This window comes from Corvus kubaryi, unplaced genomic scaffold (assembly GCF_017639235.1).
Source record: "Corvus kubaryi isolate FWS band 111438036 unplaced genomic scaffold, C.kubaryi_AGA036_p1.0 37249, whole genome shotgun sequence".
NCBI lineage: Eukaryota > Metazoa > Chordata > Aves > Passeriformes > Corvidae > Corvus > Corvus kubaryi.
This window is the reverse complement of record NW_024581072.1, coordinates 2,683,738-2,706,533: the sequence shown is the minus strand read 5'-3', so window position 1 is coordinate 2,706,533 and position 22,796 is coordinate 2,683,738. Positions and strand designations below refer to the sequence as shown.

The 22,796-nt window shown below is 41.5% G+C and overlaps 1 protein-coding gene across 7 annotated transcripts in view; it reads right to left on the bottom strand.

The window, feature by feature from the left end:
- The window catches only part of NRG1 (neuregulin 1), a 335,927-nt gene that overhangs the window by 143,983 nt on the left and 169,148 nt on the right, over window positions 1-22,796 (bottom strand). For all 7 annotated transcript variants that reach the window (XM_042023442.1, XM_042023445.1, XM_042023438.1 and 4 more), the window contains one exon: window positions 4,906-5,083. In XM_042023442.1, the coding sequence (XP_041879376.1) occupies window positions 4,906-5,083 (178 nt within the window). The remainder of the gene's footprint in view (window positions 1-4,905; window positions 5,084-22,796) is intronic.

The following is a 22,796-nucleotide window of genomic DNA, read 5'->3' as shown; positions in this document are numbered from 1 at the left end:
AAGCCAAAGTTTTTAAGAGGCTTACTGTTTTTAAGAATTCACTGTAACCCAGTGAAAAGGAAGGAAGCACAGCTGCAGCTACATCACTTTAATGCGGACACCCAATGGATATTTGCTGCAATCTTTTCCATATATTAAGTAATATTGATGCAAACTACTTTTGTGGCATGCTTGGCTTTGTGAAGAAACTCTCTGCCCTGCATATTTATTTTTATTGTTTTTGTTTTACTTGATACATATGGGAAAAGGCAAGGAATTGTGTCTTCCTTTTACGATTTTATTATTACATTACAATAGGTGAAGCAACAATATTTCTTACAAATCCATTTCTAAGAAGACAAATTTACTCTTGGTTTTAGAAAAAAACCCTGTAAGAAGTTTTGTCTCTGAGAGCAGGAGAAATAGTATGAATATTTATAGCCTTAAAAATATCATTGAGAGGTATTGGGGCAGAATTCAAAAGAGTCAGAGCAGAAGATGACTCATTAATGGCTGTAAATGAAGCAGTTTCCTAGCAATACAGTACTCCAACAGTACTCACTTAGAGCCCCTGATAAGGGATTTTGTTTTTAAAGGCTTGTCCTTTTCTCAAACTATACCATGCTACTCCAAAAAAAATGCCACTCCCTGTAAGATTTGTTTCTGCTGAATCTTTAGCTCATTGCCACTATGACACTGCTGAGCTTGTATTCATACATGAAGGGTAAAGAAACACATCTGCAGAATGCAGTCCCAGCCCACCTTATCTGATTGCTTGAATTCATTTTGCTTCCAGTCTCCATCTGTCATCCAGAATTGCCTGTCTGCAGGCAAATATCCAGGCTAAGCTTGGGTGAAGCTCAAGGAACAGGGCACTTACACACACAGTTTCCTCATGCACTACTGCACCCAAAGCCAACAGCTGTAAGTGGCAAACACCTTGTCTCTGCCACAAAAAACCCCCAACTCTGATAAGGGAGTCTCTCTTCATGTAATGAAGAGCACCTGACTTGTACAGCACACTGTCCAAACCAATAATGTACAGGTCTCACCTGCATTTGAAATCAGAGAAGGAAAATGATATGCTATCATTTTCCATGGGAAATGTTAGCTGGTAGGTGAAAAACCCTTGTCTGGGGTCTGTTTTCTCTGTATCTCTACTGTCACAAAGAAATAGCTTAGACCCTGGACATACAAATCAACCAATCATGGCCTCACCAATCATCAGCAATCAGCAGCAGAAACTCACTGACTGCACGCTCTTACTCAGACAAATTTGAATGAGTGCTTTAAATGTCTTTTATTAAAATGTAAAGTCATTCAGTATCTCTTGACTCTCCAGTGTAATGAGAAGGAATATAGCCATTTAGTGGATTCACCTGCTGTACTGTCATAGAAGTATAAAATCAGAGTAGTTTGCGTTGGCAGGGTCCTTAAAGATCAATAGTTCCAACCCACTTTCCATGGACAGGGGCATCTTTCACTGGACCTGGTTACTCAGAAAGCCTCACCCTTCCTGGCCTTGGAACACTTCCAAGGATAGGGAATCCACAAGCTTTCTGGGCTACAGGTGTCAGTGCCTCCCCACACTCACAGTAAAAAATGTCTTCCTAATACCTAACCTAAAACTACCCTTCTTCAGTTCAAGGAGATTCCCCTTGCCATGTCACTCCACACCCCTGTAAAAAGTCCTTCTCCAACCTTCTTGTAGCCCTCCCTTCAGGCACTGAAAGGTGCTGTAAGGTCTTCCCAAAGCCTTCTCCTCTCCAGGGTGAACAGTCCCCACTCTCTCAGCCTGTCTTCATAGAAGGGGTGCTCCAGCCCAATGATCAACCTAATGGCTCTTCTCTGGACTCATTCCAACATGTCCATATCTTTCTTGTGTTGGGGGCCCCAGAGATGGACAAAGTAGTCCAGGTGGGGCCATCACATGCTGGGGCTCGGCACCCTCTGAATCAACCACCCTGAAACCATCCTAGGGAGCTTAGAAGAGTGAAACTGTTTGACAGGCAAAGCAGTCTTTGGAAGGCTAAGCTTTGAGGAAGCCTGCATTGCCACAGGGGCTTCTGAACTCTTAAAACACTAAGAAAACAGCATCTGCTCCACTTTGGCAAATTTTTTGATCCAGTACTATTCACACTGGCCAATGTGCCCAGAACCACCAAGCTGATGTATTATCTTTTCCTTGCCTACTTCAGGTATAAAGCTAAGGTCTTCATTTTTACTTTCTGAGGTAGACGCTTCATCATACTGCCAGATATTTTGCAGTTTGTTAAAAACCTAAGACTATTTAGCTTTAGCTCTGGCTATGTAGCCGAACGAAAGAAACATTTATTTTTATTCCAACAATAAACAGGTTTTATTCTGCCATCCCACAATGAAGGGTGATTTCTTGCAAAATACTATGTGGTAGAAGTCAGTGGCCATTGGGCACTAGATATAAACTTTGTGAGGTTTTGGTAAATGTTAGAAAATGTTATTTTCAAGTGTTTGGATTGAAGATGTCAATAAGGCTGTGGTACTCTGCATGCTAATGGTTCTTCAGAAACACAGCCTACTTTTTATGTAGCCATTTGAACTTTAAAACAAACATTAATCCCAGACAGCTTATCAGCTACTCTAACCTTCATACTTGATGTTTCTCACACTTGGTAACAGTAAAAAATTCACACTAAAATGCTTGTTGTAACGATACAGCAGCATGTGAACATGACAAACATTTATCAGTGGGCTATAATGAAAAAACGCACAGAATGTAAGTGGGGAAAAAACTCCTTGATCTGATACTCCTCTAATTTGCAATGGGATCTTTTTAATGTGGCTTTGCTTACTGAAAAGTATATGTCTTTTTATGCATTCATTTACACTGCATTTTTCCCCACTCTTCTTTAGCTTTACAACTCGTGTCTGTCCCACTTTTCATCAAAATAAAATCCATTTTCTCTTAAGCTGTTCATTTCTACTCACTCCTGGATGTACACATGAATAGCAAAAGAAGAAATGGCAAAGCACTGACACATCCCCAAATTAAAATGTCAAAGTAGGAAGGCAGAGAAAATCCTTCAGATGTCAGCAGACATCCCTTGTCTTTCCCCCTTTTGTACTCTACATCTAGTGACTTTCATGTCTCTAACTGGAAGTGCTTCTCCATTCCACACTGACATTTCCAAAACACAGGAGAGAAATTCCAGCAATGAGTGGTATCATTGTGACTGGGGAAGCACAAATGTGTGAAATACAGGTCAAACCTGCGCCCTGTCCACTTACGGTGAGTGAAGATGACTTGGTTATTTCTATCTTCCACAAAAAGGCACAATTTTAGTCTTTTTCATTATGTATCTTTTGGAGAATTTTAAACACTTTTTGGCACATCAAGCTCAAAAATAATCTCACACACTCCACATGCATCAATATCAAATCAATAGCAATCAGTTTCCCTTCTGACAGCTCCTCAAACCTTTTTTGGGGCAAAAAAACCACAGAGAAGTGAACTGGCAAAAGGCAGTTCCTGATTCAATGCTGAACTGATAAAGTCCAGCCCCAGAAAGTGAAATCCTAGCCCCAGTGAGTTTGATCGATCAGCATCAGCCAAAATGTAAGTGGAGAAAATACTGATTGCTGCTCACAGGCAGCACTGGGTTGCTGGGAAAGCTGAAGGCTAGGCTCTGATCTGAACATTTTCTTTACAGAATAGACTGAAAATACAACTCTGACGGAGACATATGGCTCTGCAAATGAGTCCAGCCAATTTGCCAGGCTATCTGCCACCTGGAACAGCTCCATTTTGCAAATGCTGGAAGGAGACATCACAGGTTCCTTCTTGACATCTGTGTGACTGTGGCATGGGGGCTGTGGTGACGCTGCTCTGCCCCTCTCCATGTTTCACCTTGTGCCCCAGGCTGGGGTACAAGAAACTTCAAAGGAGGGCAGGATTTCTGAATTTTAACCTGAATAACTCTAAAAGGTCAAATGTCTATTTGACTATGGCTTGTTTTGTCTAGCAAGGTGAGCCCTGACACAAAGTATGGGGGCACTGAACACCTTGGAAAGAAAAATCTCTTGCAGAGTCCATTCCAAACCTTCTGTGTCTTGAATGAAGGGAAGGCATGCCATAGTGCAGCAGAGAGCAGCCCTACCTACAGAGAGCAGAAGTGAGAGTTGAAGGACTGTGTTCAAATAGATTTTTGTAGCTGGTGACAATTAAAACTTTTTAACCTAGCCAACAAACTAGAGATCAAACAGTAAAAGCCTTCTTCTGTCTCAATGCAGCAAAAGCACTCTCCCCTGCAGAAACAAGGCACCAGTCCATCTTTTGGCACTGGTCATCAGTCACATGTAGGGGGCACTTTCCACCAGACAGGAGGATAGGATTTGCATGCTTTGCTATTCATCTGACATCTGCTACACCAGTGCCTTGTTCTGCAAGTGCAGGAATGCCTCTGGTAAAGGACTACTGCATGCTTGCATAAGACATTCAGAGCTAATGAGGACAGCATCCAGCCCTTCTTAAGGACTAAACTGCTTGAAAAGCAAATCTCTAAAATATTTCAAAATCTGCACTCCTTTGACGATTTTAAGTGTTCTTTGATTTTAGACAATAAACATAAGGTACCTCTGTTCTTGTTAGCAGTTTAAAAATGGCCTGTCTCCAAGGTTTACTGGTAAAAATCATAGCCTTTGGCTATCAGAAAACAGATATAAATTGAAAAGGGAAAATTAATTATGAAATCTTTATACCACACTCACACTTCATTCATACTTTAAGGAAAAAAAACACTGGTGTCTGTTTCCTTAAATTTTCTTCCTCTGTGACTCACAGCTTTCAGCTTTGTGTTACTCCAGTTAACAACTTCAATGCTTGTGTTCTGGTGAACATCACTTCCCAGCCCTCCAAGCCCCACTTGAGAGATATTACTTCGTACTTACTTTTGTTTTTTTGGGATCTTGATATTTTCCGGTCTGTTTTTTTTGGTTATTTCCTTCCCATTCTTTAACCATTTGAATCTGAGCGCAGGATACTCTGAAGTGGTTTCGCACCTTAGCACTAGCTTCTGACCCACAGCAGCCTCTTGGTTTTTCATTTCCTTCAATTTGAGGGGCACCGCTAAAGAAATAAAAGAGTGTGCTGGTGATTAGGCCATCCTCAAAAGGGAAAACATCGCTTACTCAAGTTGAGCTAGGCAAGTCATGGAGAGCGAAACCCCAACCAGACTAACAATGCTTCTGCAAAACCCCATGAAAAACAAGGATGTGTACTGTCCTTAAAGCATAAGGGCACATTTAATGACAGCCTACTTTGACCCTTTGGAGCTCTCCTACGACAGTCTTACAACTTGCAAGCCGCAGCGAGAATCAAAGTGCTGCTTCTGAATACAGCATGGAGCACTAACAACATTATTTGATTGTGTGCACCTAGGGACAAGACAGCACACCGTGGCAGGCACCTCTGGTTGGTAACACAGAAAGGCAGAGGGAGGGTATCTTGCTGCTTTACTAATTTCAATTGCTATGAGTCACGGGCTACCCAAAGGCTCCAGGTGCAACTGATCTGACACAGAGTTAAAAGCATAAATATAAGCTCTACAGCCTCCCTCGTCTCAGGGAAAGGCTTTTGCTACAGCCAAACATTATAACCCACATTATACACCTACCTCAAACCTCAGCTTGGCCATATCCTTTCCCTGAGGCAAAAGACAACAGGCTTGGAAGCCCATCAACAGAATCAATATCAATTAAGGGTATTTTGGACCCAGAAGGGGACACTGCATTGAAAAGGCTCAGCCAACACACTTAGGGTTCCAGCTGATGCATCTCAATTTCTACTGTGTTGTAGCAATAACATTTCTTGTATGTGTAAACCTCAAACCATTTCAGGCTTTCTAAGTTATAGACCTCTAATATTACACATGAGTCCTGGTCTTTGAGCACAGGCTTCACAGGAAGATGCAGTCCCTTTGTGAGATGCTACCCTTCATTTGACCCCATGTGCTAGCTGTAAACCAGCCACTTCTGTGCTCCAGTGTATAGGCAAAACACCTATACTTGACCTTGCTTCCCCTGAGGCTTAAGATAACACCTTTACCACACAAACAGGGAGGGCTAATATGGGGTACTGCAGCTGGTCTGCTGATGGGTGATAGCCTGTAAGTCCATCCTCGCTCAGCTGCGCCCTGCCTGAATCTCCAGGGAGTCATTATTGCTGTGCAGTACCTCCAGCTGCAGGGCATTTTGTTTCTTGAACAGTTGTAATATTGTCCAAGGACACAAATGGCCATCCTGGTCAAATGATTCTCCATAAGATGCAGACCAGGAGCACCCAAAGAGACACCAAAAGGTCTCCAACAGAGTCCTGTGCAAGAAAATGTCCTAACAAACTGGACACTCTTGATTATGTTTTGGTATATGTTCCTCGTGCGTTTGTGGGGACTTGCTGATCAGTTGCCCTTAATTATGATTCCAATAAGACAAAAAACAAGCAGCGCCATCACAGCCATAATTATGAGAAGCCTGAATAAAGAACAAATATGCACATGCCCAGTAAGTGTGTGACTGTTGAAGGCAGCAGCATGGCCTGTCCCACACGTAAGGCAGCCTTCCTCACCCCAGGAAAGCCCAGGGAAACACTTAATTCCCTGGAAATTGAGCCCTGAGCGGCATAAACAGTGGTAGTTGGGAAAACGTGGTCTGCAGTGAGTGACCAAATGAAGTGATGCTGCGACACCAGCAGAAGACAGAAGAGGGACAGAGTAGTCTTCCATAATTAAAAAGTGTCTGATTAAGAAGAAAGTGACAACCTTTTCTGTGTTCCTTGGCTGGCGTGGACAACAAGTTTGTGAAAGGAAGCGTTCTAGACATCAGCAAAATGTCTGAGAGGGAGACTTCTCTGGGAATGGCATCCATGGATGTTGTACATGTGGGGTACATGCACAGCTGTCAGGGTGGCATTGTGATGGATCAGGTAAAGGCCCAGCATTTCATGACCAGAAAATCTTTTCATATGTTGGTTTCCATTTTCTCCCACTCCCCCGGATAATTTTGGAAATTTCAGTGTGTTCTCAAAATGCTATGAAAACAATTTTTGATTTTGGAAAAACAAGTGCCCACACACCATCCTGAAACCAATATGTTTAAATACATACACTTTTATAAGTGTGTGTTTGTATATATATATATTCATTTGTATAAGAACACACATAAGTATTGTCTGAATATAAATATTATATTTTTAAAAATAATAATATTTAAAAATTCCAACAAAAATAATTAGCATTAAGTAAGAGCCTTACTACTGAGGCTTGTGCTGACCATTTCATTCTGTCATTAAAGAGTTAAGGTTATAGTCTTTTGTCACTATGTAAGAAAATGAGCTGCAGAGGTTTGAAATACAAAGGCAGTATTTCTCATTTTACCATATTTCACTTGTTATAGTCCTAGTCCATATCTGCATAAATTAAAAGCATAACCACAATTGCAAGGATGAAAATTTTTGTGCTAAAGACTTCAACTAGTTATTGGTTGTTCTTTCAACATAGCAATGTGAAACTGGGAATAAAAGAGAGATGCCATTTTGTTCCTGATTTTTATTTTAATTCAGTATTATCTGCTCAAAATGACTTGCAGATTTTTTCCTCCATCAGAGCTGTCAGTGAAAAAAAGAAAAGTGTTAAATTAATATGCTCAACTCTTGCCATAATTCAGGAGTTACCGGGAAACATAAAAGAGGATTTAATCAATGGCAGTGACCCTCACTAATTCACAGTAACTTGCTGTCCAAGCATGCAGGCTCTCCAGGGAACACAGTAAAAGCTGTTCACAGACATGACAGAAAGGAGATTGTTTCTTTGGGTTTTTTTTATTCTTTTCATTTACACTATGTTTCTTTCCTTTCAGTCGCAGTTTCGCAAAAGTTAATCAGACCTGCCAGGCATATGAGAAAGCTTGTGCTGATAAAACTACAGCATTGTGCACTTGGATCAAGATCAGCTACAGCTTCCACTGTTGCAAGAGGTAACTGACTTTCATCACAGTCTGTGCCAATTCTACAGTGCTGGTAAGACAGGACCTTGTCTGCAGGGTAAAAATGCTTTTAGAAGAGACAAAAATGGTTATAATGATAACTAGACACGGCTCCCCCTGACGCTGCCCTCCCCTTGCCTCTTTACCCCTTCCCCCTTTGTCCTGACAGCATCTCCTGCCAGCTTGGCTACTTTCCACTTCTCCTTGCGGTGCCTGTCACGCAGGACCACTCCTGCCGCTGGCGAGGCTTCTGCCCACTGTCTGAGGCAGGCAGGAACGAGGCAGGAAGGGCAAGGAAAACATTTTCTGCATTTCCTACATGTAGATGGAGGTTGAAATGCCATCAGGGACACAAGGATTTGGTCAAAATGAAAATGGAAGGGAGCCTCACAGCATTTCCTACAGGTCACTTTTTGGGCAGTGCTGTTATGAGCAGCTCTGGTATGGCAGCAGCAGGGCCCTTACACATGCCATCCATCACAGAATGACAAGGGCCAGGGAGCAAAGAAAACAGACAAATCCTGAAGAGAAAAAGCATAAACTGAGTGTGGAACTACCCTGAAAGAGGAGCTGCTTGAATGAAAGATGTGGTGGGGCATCTACTTTATCTGTATTCCTTGTGCCAAAATGCGGTAGGGCCTCATATTTAAGAGTCAATTAGACACACAGAAAGGCACCCAGGCTTTTTACACTACCCAGTCAGGATGTCTCTCTGTGACCCATGGTCCTCCCCTGCTTTGACAGACTTTCTAAGAAAGCAACAAGGGTGGTAACAGTGAGAGAACACAAAGCAGTGGACCCGTAGTGTCAGCAAAAGCCCCACATGGTTGGAAGGGTTTAACAGGCAAAAGCAAGCAAGGTGTTAGATCTTTCCTTATTAAGATGGCTTGAATAGCTGTCATTTTGTTAGCAATTTTTTTCAGAAACTTATGTCTGCTGGCCGGCATAATATCATTGCAGATAAGGAACACGCATTTCCATATTCTCTCTGCAAAAGACTCACTGATAATGTATGACTGCAGATAACTTCTTCTCCCTGGACTTGTGAGTTTGGCAAAGAACATCAATCTCCTCACTTTCAGTATTTGATTGTATAGTTAATCTGCATGGAAGCTCAACACATTGAATAAATTAAACAGGAAACCTGCAAAATATTATCACACAACCACACTCAGCTGAAATTCCATGAGTGGTTGTTTTTATTTCCTTGTCTCTTCTTTCCCTAGGAAGGTGCAAAGCCTTTTGAGAGCCTGAGCACAGGAATGTATTAGGCATGCTTACCAGTAGGCACATGTGCAGAGTTTGCTGCACAAAATTGTGACCAACAGCTTGGTGAGGGGTAATAGAAGCCACCAGAATAACGCTCATTGCCTTGGCCTCAGACTTACTGCCTTTTTTTTTTTTTTTTGCATAATGCTCAAGGCAGGGAAGTAATGCAGGACAAATTATATTATTTCCAAAAGCCTTCTCCCCTTGCATATGAGATTATAATCAAGGTCAGGCTTATCATCAGCAGACCAGGTCTTCTGAATATATAAGCTACACTTTAAAATGTATACTGCTCCGACTTAGACAAAAAGCCTCCCCTCGAAGCCCCCAAAGCCCTAACCAAACAAATAAAACAAAACCCCAAGCCAAACAACAACAAAAATCCACAAACAAACAAATAAAACCCACAAAAATTTGCATTGCATCTCTTGGTTTTAATCTTCCTATTATTCTCTCAGGCAACATTTGAATTTTGAACACTTTTCAAAATCTGCCTACTTCCTGCAAGCATGCTGAGTCTCTGTGCAGATTACCTACATGATAAAACACTGTGGGTAATGATAGGAGATAATCCCAAACAACCAGCTCTCCAAAATACCACAATAACTGAACACAAGCTGAAGGACTGAAAAACCAAACAAATCATTTAGTTACTTAATGGGAATTTATTAATTCTTTTGGAAATACTGCCAGACACATTTCAGCTCTGGGTCTTGATACTTGAATACTTGTGTCTGTTGCTGAAGAGCAAAAGGAAAATGCAAACCTGACATTTGTCTTGAAGTACACATAAAACCAAGATCCACAGAATATCACCCATTCTAGTGATGTTAAAATGAAAATTTTACAAAAATTTTAGGTATTGCAAAGGCCAAAAGAAAGGGGAGCGACAAAGCAATGGCTAGCAACATGGTCAGGAGCCAAGAAATAGAGCAATAGAGAGATACAGCACTACAGCCATGCTCTTTAAACACTGGAACAGCATGGAACCAGCAAATGCCTCTATAAATCAGAGTAACTACTCCCAAAAGCCAGTACAAATCCAACCGCTACTCTGATAACCTGACGGGTTTAGGTATGATGGTACTGAAGTCTCACTTGGTCCTTTCAAAGTAATGCAGCACCAACAAACCCATAGATCTGTACCTAAAATATTTGTTTATTTGGTGTGAGATGCTTTCAAGTGCATGCTATGTCATGCCAGTGTTCCTGGATATTTACTCCTAGCCAAGAAACTGCTCTGTGAGCTTGCATTAATCTTCTCTTTGTTCTCTCTGTCAGAAGCCCAGTAAACCTCTCCAATGAGAGTACCATGGGCCAATTCATAATTTGATCTTGGGAAGGCAGGATTTTCAACAGGACACTGAAAATGGGCATATGGAAGAAGTACTATGCACGCGGAGAAGGTCTCATTCCTGTTCCTCCCTGCCCCACCTCCACTCGACAAGCAAAAAGCATCTCCAGTGGAGTGAAAAAGGATGGTAGTGACAAAACAGCATGTCTAGAAGTATCGTGTCCAGGAGCAAAAGCCTGAGAGCACCCATTTATTCAGTGTAACATGATAGTGACAGGCTGTTCATTCTGCAGACACTCAAGATATCAGTTTCTGAACTTAGGCCTCCTCAGAGACAGGGAACTGTGTTCAAAGCAAAATGTAGGTTTTGCAAGAGAAGCTGGGTGTGAGTGAGTGTCTAACCTAAAGATTATGATTTAAAGGTCAACACTTAATTTATTTACTGATGATCGTGTCTGCAGGAACACACTGCCTGATTACATTAAATACTCTCTCCTCTGATTCTCAGTGCTTCAGCTGACTCCAACTGGCTGCATCCCTGTTAAGCTTTGATCATCCTGTTAGACACTGTCAATATAAAAACCTGATCACACAGACTGAAAATGTGGGACAGTGTAATATCCACAATATGACATCCAACAAGTGATTCAGGGCAAACAGCTCGTAAAGTTGATGGAAGAATCTGCAGGTCCATATTTTACATACGCGAGTGTATCAAAGTGGACTCCAGAATCTTTACTTGAACACTACACTAATATTACAGTAACTCAAAGCACAGAAATGCTGTGCAGGATAAATCCCATGGACTTCAAGGGGACTTGCAAGTACTCAGTAATTAAAATTTTTTTTTCACAAAAAATTTTGATTTAGGAGCTGAATTTCAGGATTGCAGCTTAAAGGAAGTTTGACTCAAGTTGTATGACTTGAAGTCAGATGATAGAAGGAACTGCATTTTGCCACATCATACATACATCTCTTTCTTTGCTCTCCAGTGTAAGAATGTCAACCACTAATTTCTAATTTTGCTTGAAAAAAAGCCATTCAGTAAGTCACGAAACAGAGGGCAGTGCAGCTGATAGAACCACGTAAAAGCAAAGGCTGGAACTACACTGCTAACTTGTCTGGGTCTCAGTCTTCACTTTATGGCCAGAGTTGTAAGGTTCAGCAGATCACTGGACTGAGAAGCATGGAAAACTTAAACTTTAGGTTTCAGCTGTGATACTTGTGTAGCCACATTGGTGTGCCCTAAGATCATGTTGTGAAGAAAAAACCCAAATGAATGGTAAAAATCCAGAGGTTATTTCTCTGCATTAGTGACAAAAATCCAGTTCTTTGGAAACTCCCTTTTTTCCTCCCTCTTTTTGGTAGAATTTGCTTTTTTAAACAGCTTCCTTAGAGCTTAAGACTTTCAATCCCGGGGCCTGAAAGTGCTGCAGCCATCTCCTCCTCTCCCTCTCAAATTTCGTATTCTCTGGCCCCCTCTTCTTCTGCCATCATCTGAAAACACAGAGATTCCTGTGTGTCAAATCCTGTAAGCTTTTCAGACCCTGTGAACTATATTATATTTTGAAACTCTTGTTTTCATCTCCTCTGGCCTCCAGTTGCTTCTCCACCCTTTCAGCGTTTCTCCACCATGCTCTTTCTCTTCACACTGTTCCAGCAAAGCTGGGATTCTCACATGCAAAGGACATGAGTCATTGCTTTGTTCTGATCCCCGTCATAGAGGCCCATTTTTGCTCCTGGTTTACACAGTTTTCTTGGCTTTGTAGCATTTTCTGATTCTGCAGTAGTTCCACTTCACAGACAAAGTGTACCATGCTGCAGCCAATAAATTGCCCAATGCAGATCTATCCATAGCAGGCTTTCACATGTCTAAAAATCTTCCTCCTCCTCCTGAGGCTATGAAAGTCTTAAGGGAAAGAATAACAATACACATCCAGCAACACTGCCAGCACGCTTTTACGTCCCTGGTTAGAGGTATTCCTAATTAAGTATAGCATATTGTCCCTACTCCTCCAGTGAGATCTCAGTCATATATGTATAGGAGAAAAAACCTGCATCAAGCAGAATTTAAAAAACATCAGACAATTTTATAGGCACAGGATTAACATAAACTTTCCCAGTATTATTTTCCATTTTGAACAAGAAAACCAGAAGGACCTCCTGTCCACAAGGATATCTTATTACAAAATGATAAAACACAGAGAGTAGGGAGTGTCATGACAGGTGAAATACAGTGGAAATGGTGGTCAGAAGGCAATTCCCCAAATGTGGAATGAAGGTTACCTTAATAGGTCACCACTAATCACCTCCCCCTGCATGGGTTCACAGAGCTAGAGTCACTGCCACCACCAATAAGGACACATGAGTAATCTGATCTTGGGGATATAACCACTGGAAAGAATAATTAGCATACAGGAAGAACCAAAATGGAATTCCCCAAAACGATTGCCTCCTCAAAGACTCAAACAATCTCCCTCTCACAAAGTTCACACAGAGGCCAGCACTCTTCACAAATTAGATGAGAAAATGTCTGGATATCCCAAGGCACAACTGGAAGTTTAGGAGGTTCATTTGTCTTCTACTGTTCCTCCCTGCAAAGAACCACTCACCCATGTTGAAATTTTGGGGTGGGAATGTGGAAAACCAAAGCTGAAACCTGTCTGCTGGCTTGCTTGACATGAACAGAAAGAAAATCAAATCGCAGAAATGAATTTGGGAAAAACAAGATTAATTGGAGCCTTAAAATGAAGAAGTTGCTGTTTCATTATTGGGTGCATAAAATATTTACAGCAGTGTGAAGAATTTTGAAACTTTCAAGACACTGATTTGCTAATGCACAAATCAAACTTAACACTGTGGGTATGGTTCCTCATTCGCCACTTTCCTTCCCCTCCTCTCATTTAAATTCCTTGTGGTCAGCTCTCCTAGCAATACTCCCTTTCTAGGATTTGTGTGGGCGTTCAGCATAGGCGGTGGAAAGATGTAGGCCTACAAAAACATCTGTGTACTAAAAGACTGCACAGAAAAAACCTCTGGAAAGCAAGGGTAGTTCTTCCACTGCAGCCTCAAATGTTTTCTTAAAAATTTTCTTCTGGTGTTGATCACAGAGCAGAGCATGTGCCAGGCCCATCCCAGCTATATAACACCTGAAAATCCAATGTCCCCTGCCTCTGCCTGCCTGCCTTAAACTCCACCAGATAGAAAAGGAATGGAGGTATTGCTGGTGCCTCCATTCCTACGTCGTTTTGAAATATGACTGCTTTTGTACCTGCACGCTAAAGGAAAAATCACAAGGTCTGATAATTCCTGAAGTGACACACCCACAGCAAAAGGATGTGCTCTTCCCCAGGGGCACAGCACAACTAGTCCAGGTCACTTCAGGTGACAAAAGAAGTGGTCATAACTCGGAAGAGTCTGCTGGAAAAACAAAAAACCTTTTTTATTTATTTTTTTTTTTAACAGAAGGAGAGTGCAAACACTTTAGCCAATGAGACAGAAAACCATTTGCCTCATTTCAGGAACTAGGGAACTGGATACACCCAGGCACTGCACAAAAATCATGAGCTCAAACCCAGCTCAGCGAAAATTTAAACATTGCATCTAACATTATGGAGTTGCACAGTGTGCAGAGAGATCTCATAATGTACCCTTCAATATAATTTACTTCCAACATACTTGAACTCCATATTTATAGTCTGCAGCTATGGCAAAACAGAAATGGAAACTGCAGTGAAAAGGAAGCATTTATGTCACAACTGTTGAAAATGTACATCCTCTCTTCAAATGAAAACTTGAACAAAATTCTTACAAATACTGCTAAATACTTGCAATTGGGAACAGCTTGCAAAAATATATAATTGGAAGTATCTCCATTGGCTAAATTATTATGCAAGATTAGACATCCTTTTAAAGGTCAACCTCCAAAAAATCCATAACCACATGGTAAGTAAAGCATGCAGAAACATGCCATGGTGCAGCAATCACTGGAGGAGGGACAAGGCAAATTATGCACCTCTGAAATGGTTTTTGGACTTAAGACAAAAGTTTAAAAATTATGCAGGGAAAATGACATGGCTCTTAAAAGTATATTCCAGATCAACAGTAGGTGCTGTAATTGCATACCAGGAAATGGGTGTGAATGGTAAGAATGATCCATACAGGAGTGGAATCGTCACACAAATACAGAAAAACTGTGACACAGATCTCCAGGCCATCAAGTCCAGCCTGGAGCTTCTGGTCTATAACAAGGTAGCCCACACTGCCAGGTCAATCGTCTGTCAAGACCTCTCAATGGCCTTAAAATCCCTGAGTACATGAAAAAGACTAAAACATGCATCAAACAGTAATTATTTAACACTCTAACCCTTGTGATTGTGGCCACCGGTAGCTACTATAAAGGAGGAATTACAGCTTTTATTGTAGAAGAGAAACATTCCTTAGGTAGAAGCCACAGGTGAACCTTGTGGAGCAGCTCGAATATATGAAGGGCAGTAAGCAATGTGTACTGAGCCTTATTCCCCAGTCTAGAGTCTCCATTAGCAGAACAGCATTTATATGGTAAATTTTAGTTAAAAAGGAGTTGGAGAATAAATTCCTACTGCTGGCAAAAAGAATACAGACATGGTAAATCAAGTAAAACTCCCTTCCCCCACTACTTTTTTAAACTCACAACTGGTTTTTGTGTGTCACAGTTTTGGATAAAATCACAGCCTGAAAATTGATTATTTCAATTTTCCAGTATCCAGGACTTTATTTTCTATATGATAAGAACTGAAGGCCCAGCACAGAACTAAGGTAAAATTCAGGCCCTGTGAAAATAAAATGCTTTGTCATTGATTCGTTACAGCTAGACTTTCAGCCCAGAAGATGGAGAAATGTGCTACAGTTTTACTGAAGGGAAAAAACAGAGAATTTATCTATATCCAAATTTGCAGAGATCGAATTAAAACATAAGTAAATTACATTTAAACCAATGCAAAGTCTCACTGTGAACACCGATTTAAACTGATTTAAAGCCAATTTATGATTAAACTCACATTAAAATCAATTCCTTCATAAATTATGTTGAATCAATAAACTTCTGGATTAAATTAGTCCTAACAGGTCTTTCTAGAGGCAACACTCTCTCTGCTTCAACAGAATTAAGAAACTTGACTCTAATGACAATGACTTTGTGTGTTAACACTGATACATGCATTCATCATTCAGGGCAGAAAGACATCAATGTGATTATAAACTTCTGCACAAAAGGACTAATCAAACCAGTGTCCCATCCCTTTCTTAACCTCCATTTCATTTCATTCTCGGCGAAAAGACACTTGAGCACAATACAGTCATTTTTCTACTACTGAGCTGGAGATTTTTGTAGATCATCTTCAGTGATTTATCTGTTCCACATAATTTCTATTAGAAGTTTCAGTTTGTGGCCATTAGTGCAACAACAGGAAACTTTTTCTTTGCTTTTACTTCCTATCCAAGCCACCAACTTCAGCCATGGGTCACATGGACTGCATACACACAGCATGCAGCATAAAATGTGCTTTTTTGCTGCTGAAAAATTACTGAAGAGCACTAAGAGAACAACTGCAAGCCAATCTGCAGCAAAGCTGTTTTCACAGAGTTGCACCAGACCACAAACCAGCTCTGTACAGGTTTGGACAGCTGAGCTGCAAGGAAGGCAGCAGTATACATAATCCTTACTAAAACAACATAATAGAAAGTCTCACACTAGAATACCCTGAGACAACTCCCCAGGAAAAAGTCCAGGTTAGGAAAAGCAAGAAGGTTCCCACCCTATGGTGCTGGCGTCACGCTGCAGCTACCCAGCAGATTGCTGATCTATTTCTTGAAGAACCAGAAAAAAAAAAAATTCTCCAGCCTCATCACGTGTGGGTACTGTGCCTCTCTGAAGCTATCTGAAGTAACTTCAAAATATGTTAGACGAGGGGCTGCTCCTTATCAGGCACAGGAGGGATGCTTCCCCAGATGAGATCAAGAATGAAAACAGAGTCAAATCTCCTTTAGGGACGATCTGCATAGTGTTCAAACTAATCCTTACACAGTGCAGTCTTTTCCTTCTTTAATTGGTCTTAAAAAAAGAGGAAAAGAGGAAAAGAGGAAAAAGAAAGTGAAAAGAGGAAAAAGACAGAAGGAAAAAAGAAGGAAAGCAGAAGGAAAACAGAAGGAAAAAAGAAGGAAAAAAGAAGGAAAAAGCAAAAACACAACCCCCTCCAAGCAACAAAAAACCCCAACAACAAAAATCCCCCAAAGACCAGTCTTTCATAAACCAAACAAAACCACATTATCCTAAAAAGATGGTATCATGTCAAGTTCCAATCAAAATTTTCATTGAAAATAACATGTAACAGGCAGAATCCATAACTTTCTCCCCAACTGTGCTGAACTCTAGGGGGTTGCCAATCATTTCTTTTGTGCAGATTTTCTAGAAGACATGAGAATGAAACTCATATTACACAAATAAATCAGAGACAAAAGCTTAATCCTACAAGGGTTTTGAAAAACAGGGGTTTACATGGGAAATTTATGCAATCCCAGCGGCAGAACTGGCAGGTGTATTAAGTTTCCTGTAAGACTCAGTCCTGCAAGGTGACATGACTACAGACAGCAGGGCTGTCTCACACGAAACCCAGTGGCAGGTAGGATTCACTCCTTGGTACTTTGGCTATTTTCTCACAGATTGTTCCACAGCACATGAAACAATAAGCATACCTCTGCTTAGAAATGCTCATTTATTCTCTTTTGTCATGAGCTGTATGATGGTCTGAAGTCCATTGAGCAGACTGGGACTCTCTCTTGGGTCTCATTCACTCTTATGTTTGGGTATCACAACAGCCAGAATATTCCCTTATTAATTACAGTCTGAGATCCTGCCTACACACTGGAGGGAGGATATACCTCTGGGGAAATGCAGCAACACAGGGGCTGAAAACCCCTGTGCTAAACAGACAAAGAAGAGATACACCAAACCACTTCCTGATGGACTGGAACCTGGTTCCAGACATGTCCAAGTGTCCATTTCAGTATTTCCTTCTGCAAAATTTGTCCCACACTGTTAAGTACATAATAATGAAAGCTATGACAATGGAAGCCATAAAAGATTGATGGAAGAAGAACCACAGTAATATCAGAAAACAATGTTCATAAAAAAAGAACATAAAGGATGAGTTCACCACATCTGCTGAAATTTAATATCCTGAGTCCCCCTTCTGGCTGCAAAGGGAATTCTATGTAGGAAGTAACCAAGCTGGACACCATCATTGCAAGAGAAATTGAAACAATTAATAGAGCAAAATGCTCTGTAGATGATAAGCATTCTTCTTTCAGAGTATTAACGCATTCTGAATCTGTCTCCATCTACTGAGAGATGTCATAAAGCCCAACATGACTGAAAAACATATAATAAAAAACCCCAACAGTATAATTACACTGAAAGCCTACCGTATTTTTCCATTTTAATCACTGCTTCTAGAAAGAATTTAAGGCATGCTTTGAACTTTGCAAGACATTATTTCCAGGTCTGATCTTTTTTCCCACTGCTTAGTCCATGGGCTTCATGAATTTCCAGCAGTAAACAAACAGATCAAGGATGAAGGAAAAGCAGTATCAAATTAGTGTTTTCCTGAAGCCTACGAACAATCAAGCTCTTTGCGATGGAGGAAGAGGAAGTGACCACACACTGTGTGTTTAGGGATTCTCATCAACTCTGACATGAGTTGAGAGCGAAGAGAGGGGGGGTCTAAATCCAGCAAATCACCAACAAAGTGCATGGCACCTCCAACTGTAACCTCTGCAGACCTCTCCAGGGTTGACTGAATCCACACCTAACACAGAAAATAGTCATGGAAGCCAAGGTATCCATACCAAGAAAGGCAAATAGCTCCAGGGCCAGGTACCCTCTTTCTCACAATATTTTCATCCCAACCTCTCTCAGTAGATTTAAAAAAAAAAAAAAAAGAAAGAAAAGAGAAGTTTTTAATTTAATTCTTCAGTATTTATCAGTACTCATGAGACGGCATTGTTTTTGGTAATACTGAGATGTTTGACAGCTGTTTATCCCCATGGCTTGTTTCCCCAATCTATACATAATTTAAATAATCAGGAGAAGGCACTGAACTTAAACAACAGGTTTTAACCATCTTTTTCTTTTCTTATACCCCAGTCTTTCTCCAAAAACAAAAACAAATAAAAAGGAGAATGATTGTCACTGGCTTCTAACTCTTATGACACCCTTACTCATAATAAAGCACAGCCCTTATTTTCAATTTGATAACTCAGTTTTCCAAGCTCTGAGGATATTCTGTAAGAACACTATAAATTCTTACATTTTCAATGTTAGGCTGGAAAATAATGTGTTATCTGATGTATTGGTTATCTTATTGATTATTCTGCAGAGGGATAAATAAAGATCAAAATACAGAAAAAGAAAAGGACTTGGCATTAGCTGAATCTACCAGACCCCTAAGAGAGGAGAAAAGCAGAAGTTTTATTAAAACATGTTTTGAATTCACATTCAACACAATCACTAAACAAGTAAGTACTAGGAGTGACTTGATGAGTCACATTTGCAAAGAGGGTCATCACATCCTGAAAAAAGGAAATCACCTCAGTTTTAGGCACAGATTGAGAGAGAAAAATACTTTTTTTCCCCTGTTTTAACTCTTGTTCAGTAATTTCACTATCACTTGGTCATCACATTGAATTAGATGAAAAACACCAAAAAAACCTTTTTGCAATCAGCAAAACAGATGAGTCTAGCATTCAAAAAAGATCTCAGGCAGATGACATTTCTACACATTTAACTTTCCATGTGGGGAAGCTAGTTAGTAGGATGCAATGTGAATTTACAGAACTCTGGTCATTTTATACTCAGCCACCTCAGGCATTGAATTCATATTGACTGGTGTGGCTTAACTGCATTTTAAACTGGAGTATCATGCTAGAAACCACTGACATGAATGGTCCTTCATTCACAATACTGAGTCCAAGTGAATCAGAGAAAGGTATACAGAGTTCTTCACATCATGCAGGCACTCTGCCTAGCAGAACACTTGTACTGGACCCCTTCTTATGAGGTGTGATGTGAAATACTGTAAAACTGGATGGCTAGGCAGGGAGTTGTCCATCAGGGCTAAAATTCAAGAAAATCAGTCTAAGGCAGGCATGTGGGATGTGGGAGGACAGTAAAGCTCAGGAAGAAAAGACATCACCCTTAATAGAAGTCACAGTAGACTTGTGATGGAATAGCTGCACAGGGACTGTTTGGAGTAGGAACAGAAAATAAGGAAAAAACCTCAAAGTCAGCATAGTTTTCTCCCCAAGCCCCAAGATTCATTTCTGTGCAGATCCAAAACCCATATCAAGACATGACAAATGCTGTGTAATGTGACTACTCAACTCTCCCACAAAAGGGTTCTCAGCACAACACTGGTGCATCTGGGTGAGGACCCAATTTCTGGCCATTCTCCTTGCAAACTGTTACCTGATCTTCAGCAGTATTTTTGCACAACCTATCTTAAAGCACTCCTCTTCCACTCCTGACACAAAGGGCTAGTCTCAGTACACCCTGTGGTGAGGAGGGTCCAGACAAGTCCTTTTGTACCCCAAGTGTTCACACAATGCAGGACTGCGGCACAGTGCAGACTGGTGGACAGAGAAGCAAGGGCACGCAGGGGACATTAGTGAGGAATTAATACGAATTTACTGAAGTTGTGCATTTTTCTTGTGTTCATTAAATCCAGTAAAACACTGAAAATGCTTTCCAAATTTGCGTGGCTGTGGTGCAATTCACTCAGAATGGTTCATTTCTGAACAGGAGCCTCCACTCCAGGCCTTCCTACAGTTGAACTTATTCACTTTAAATGTTAATATTTTGAATGCCTTGCCTGGACCATGTGTAGGACTGATCACCTGGAGGGTCTGTGCAAAGCAACCACTTGGCCACAAATTCACGGTTTAGCTGACTAATTTACTCTTTTAGACAAGCCATTGTTTTGGCATAAAAGCCTGATCAACTAAATCCTATCCCTCTCTTAAATGCTTATTCAAAGTTCTGCTATGGCCCATGACATACTGCAAGAGTTCTGGCTCCCAGCTCTAAAATAATTAGTCTGGGGAAATTAAACAGTGCTCTCTGTGCACCTGTGGCTGGCTGTGCTCCCCTGCCTGACAGCGGTGCCCCTCCCACACCAACGCATGCTGGCTGTGAGCACAGCTCCCAGGGCTGCCGTGCCCAGGCTGCAGCCTCCCAGAAACCCATCACGGGGAACGGAGCTATTTCTCATGAAGCTGAATGGAACCACTGGTTTGGCAAAGAAGCTGCTCACGAGGGTCTCTGCTTAGAAGATTTATATTTTAAACAGGCAACAGCTAATATCAGGGGGGAACAGATACATTACCAGCAAGTTATTTCCAAGCAGCTAATAACTGTTTCCCTACCCACCAGATCCTAGGATGCATTTTCAGGTTTAAACATAACATATACATTGTAAATAGCGGAAACATCTGGGGTTTATTGTAACACCACTTTGTTAGCCTTGGGCATTGTACAACTCCCGCAGGCCACGGTTCACCCTTGACCTGCCAAAGACGATTACTGTACTCAGGCAACTTCCCCTGCTCCACAGCTGCTTGCCTTCCCCTCCCCTCCGTCAATACTCACTACTGCTATCATTACAGCTACCATCCTAGAACAGCCAGTCAAAAACTGGGGTTGCCATGGTCACTGCATGGCAACAGCGTGGCTAAGCAGGCGAGGAAAAGACGATGAGGGTGGTCAGTGAAGTCACTTTGCTTGCTAACCCCAGGGGAAGTAGGGCTGCCCAACACCATCTGTATCGACAGCCTTTTTCCTCCCCCCGCAAAGCCACCTTCCTTCTCTGTTCCACTCATCCCACCCTTGTTGTGGGTCAGTCACATCTCAGTGTCCCCCCTTTCCCAACTTTCAGTCTCCCACTGAGCCAAAAATGACCCTGTTCCTCTCCTACTCTTCCTGCAGCCTAATCTCCCAGACATGTCTTGCTCCCCAAGTTCTCTGCTCTCACTCTCTTTTTTTAGCTTTCCACTGAGGACGTCTCTATTCACCCATTTCCCACTGCTTGATGTCCAGCCCCACAAATCCCAGTCCTGTCCCTGCTTCTCCAACACTTCTCCTGTCCCCTTGAACATGGTCCCAAGCTGACTTCTCCCCGCGTTTGGGTAACATCTCATGTGTAATACCACAGAAGCACTGCAGGCTGGGCCTCTGGTATCCCCTGGCTGGGGCTAGAAACTTATGCAGGGCTAATCAGCAAAGGAAAGGCATTTTAAAGCTGTTGGTGCAAGACAGACTGCAAAACTTTTGCTGAACTAATGCAAAGTGTGAATCTAAAGTACTTCAGTTACACTCTGGTGGTGACACACCTTCAGAAATCAGGTGATCTTAATTCTCTCTGGTTTAGAGCTAAAAATAACAAAAAACCCCAAGTGGTGATCCAACATGACTTAATGCCTGCACTTTAGAAGCTCATTTGGATGAGCTTTCCAGGTGTCCCTGCATAAGCAGATCACTGACCACAGACGTTTGCCTTCCAAGCATGCGTAAGCAGTGCTGGTTTTGCCTCCATTTGATTCTCCCTGCTGAATGCCTGAACAAGTGGGTAGGGGAGCAGCGCTCAATAGTTCTGTTCAAAAACACAGCAGAAATAAAATATAACCTGTGTTCCAGCAGCTCTGCCTGCTGAGGAGCAGACCCAGCAGCCTCCCAGCCAAGTCATGACCAGTCGCACCTCCTGCTTACACCTTACAGGGGTGTAACGCCCTCTCATAGGAACCTGCTGTTACAAGAAGCCTTCCTGAGAGGTAACAACCATTTCAGCCACAGAACACACATTTGCAGAGTGCTACAAAGCTTCTCTGGCACCCCTCCTTGATTAAAGCCTACTGACTGATGCTATATCCATCCTGGCCCTGAGAGCTCACATGCTGATTACTGGAGTAGAACCCCTTCTCTCTCCCTTCTCTGCAAAGTAGAGGTAAATTTATGTAAACAAATATCTGAAATGTATTGCCTTTTAAAAGTTTTATTACTCAGTAGTCTGGTAGAATCCTATTTCTTAGGAAAAGTGATATGTAGCATTGTCTTATTATTTTTTTATTTCTGAATTTGTTAAGTTCAATCTACTGATCAATTTAAACATCGTCCTAGAATTATGCTATGGTAAAACAAATGCACATGTAG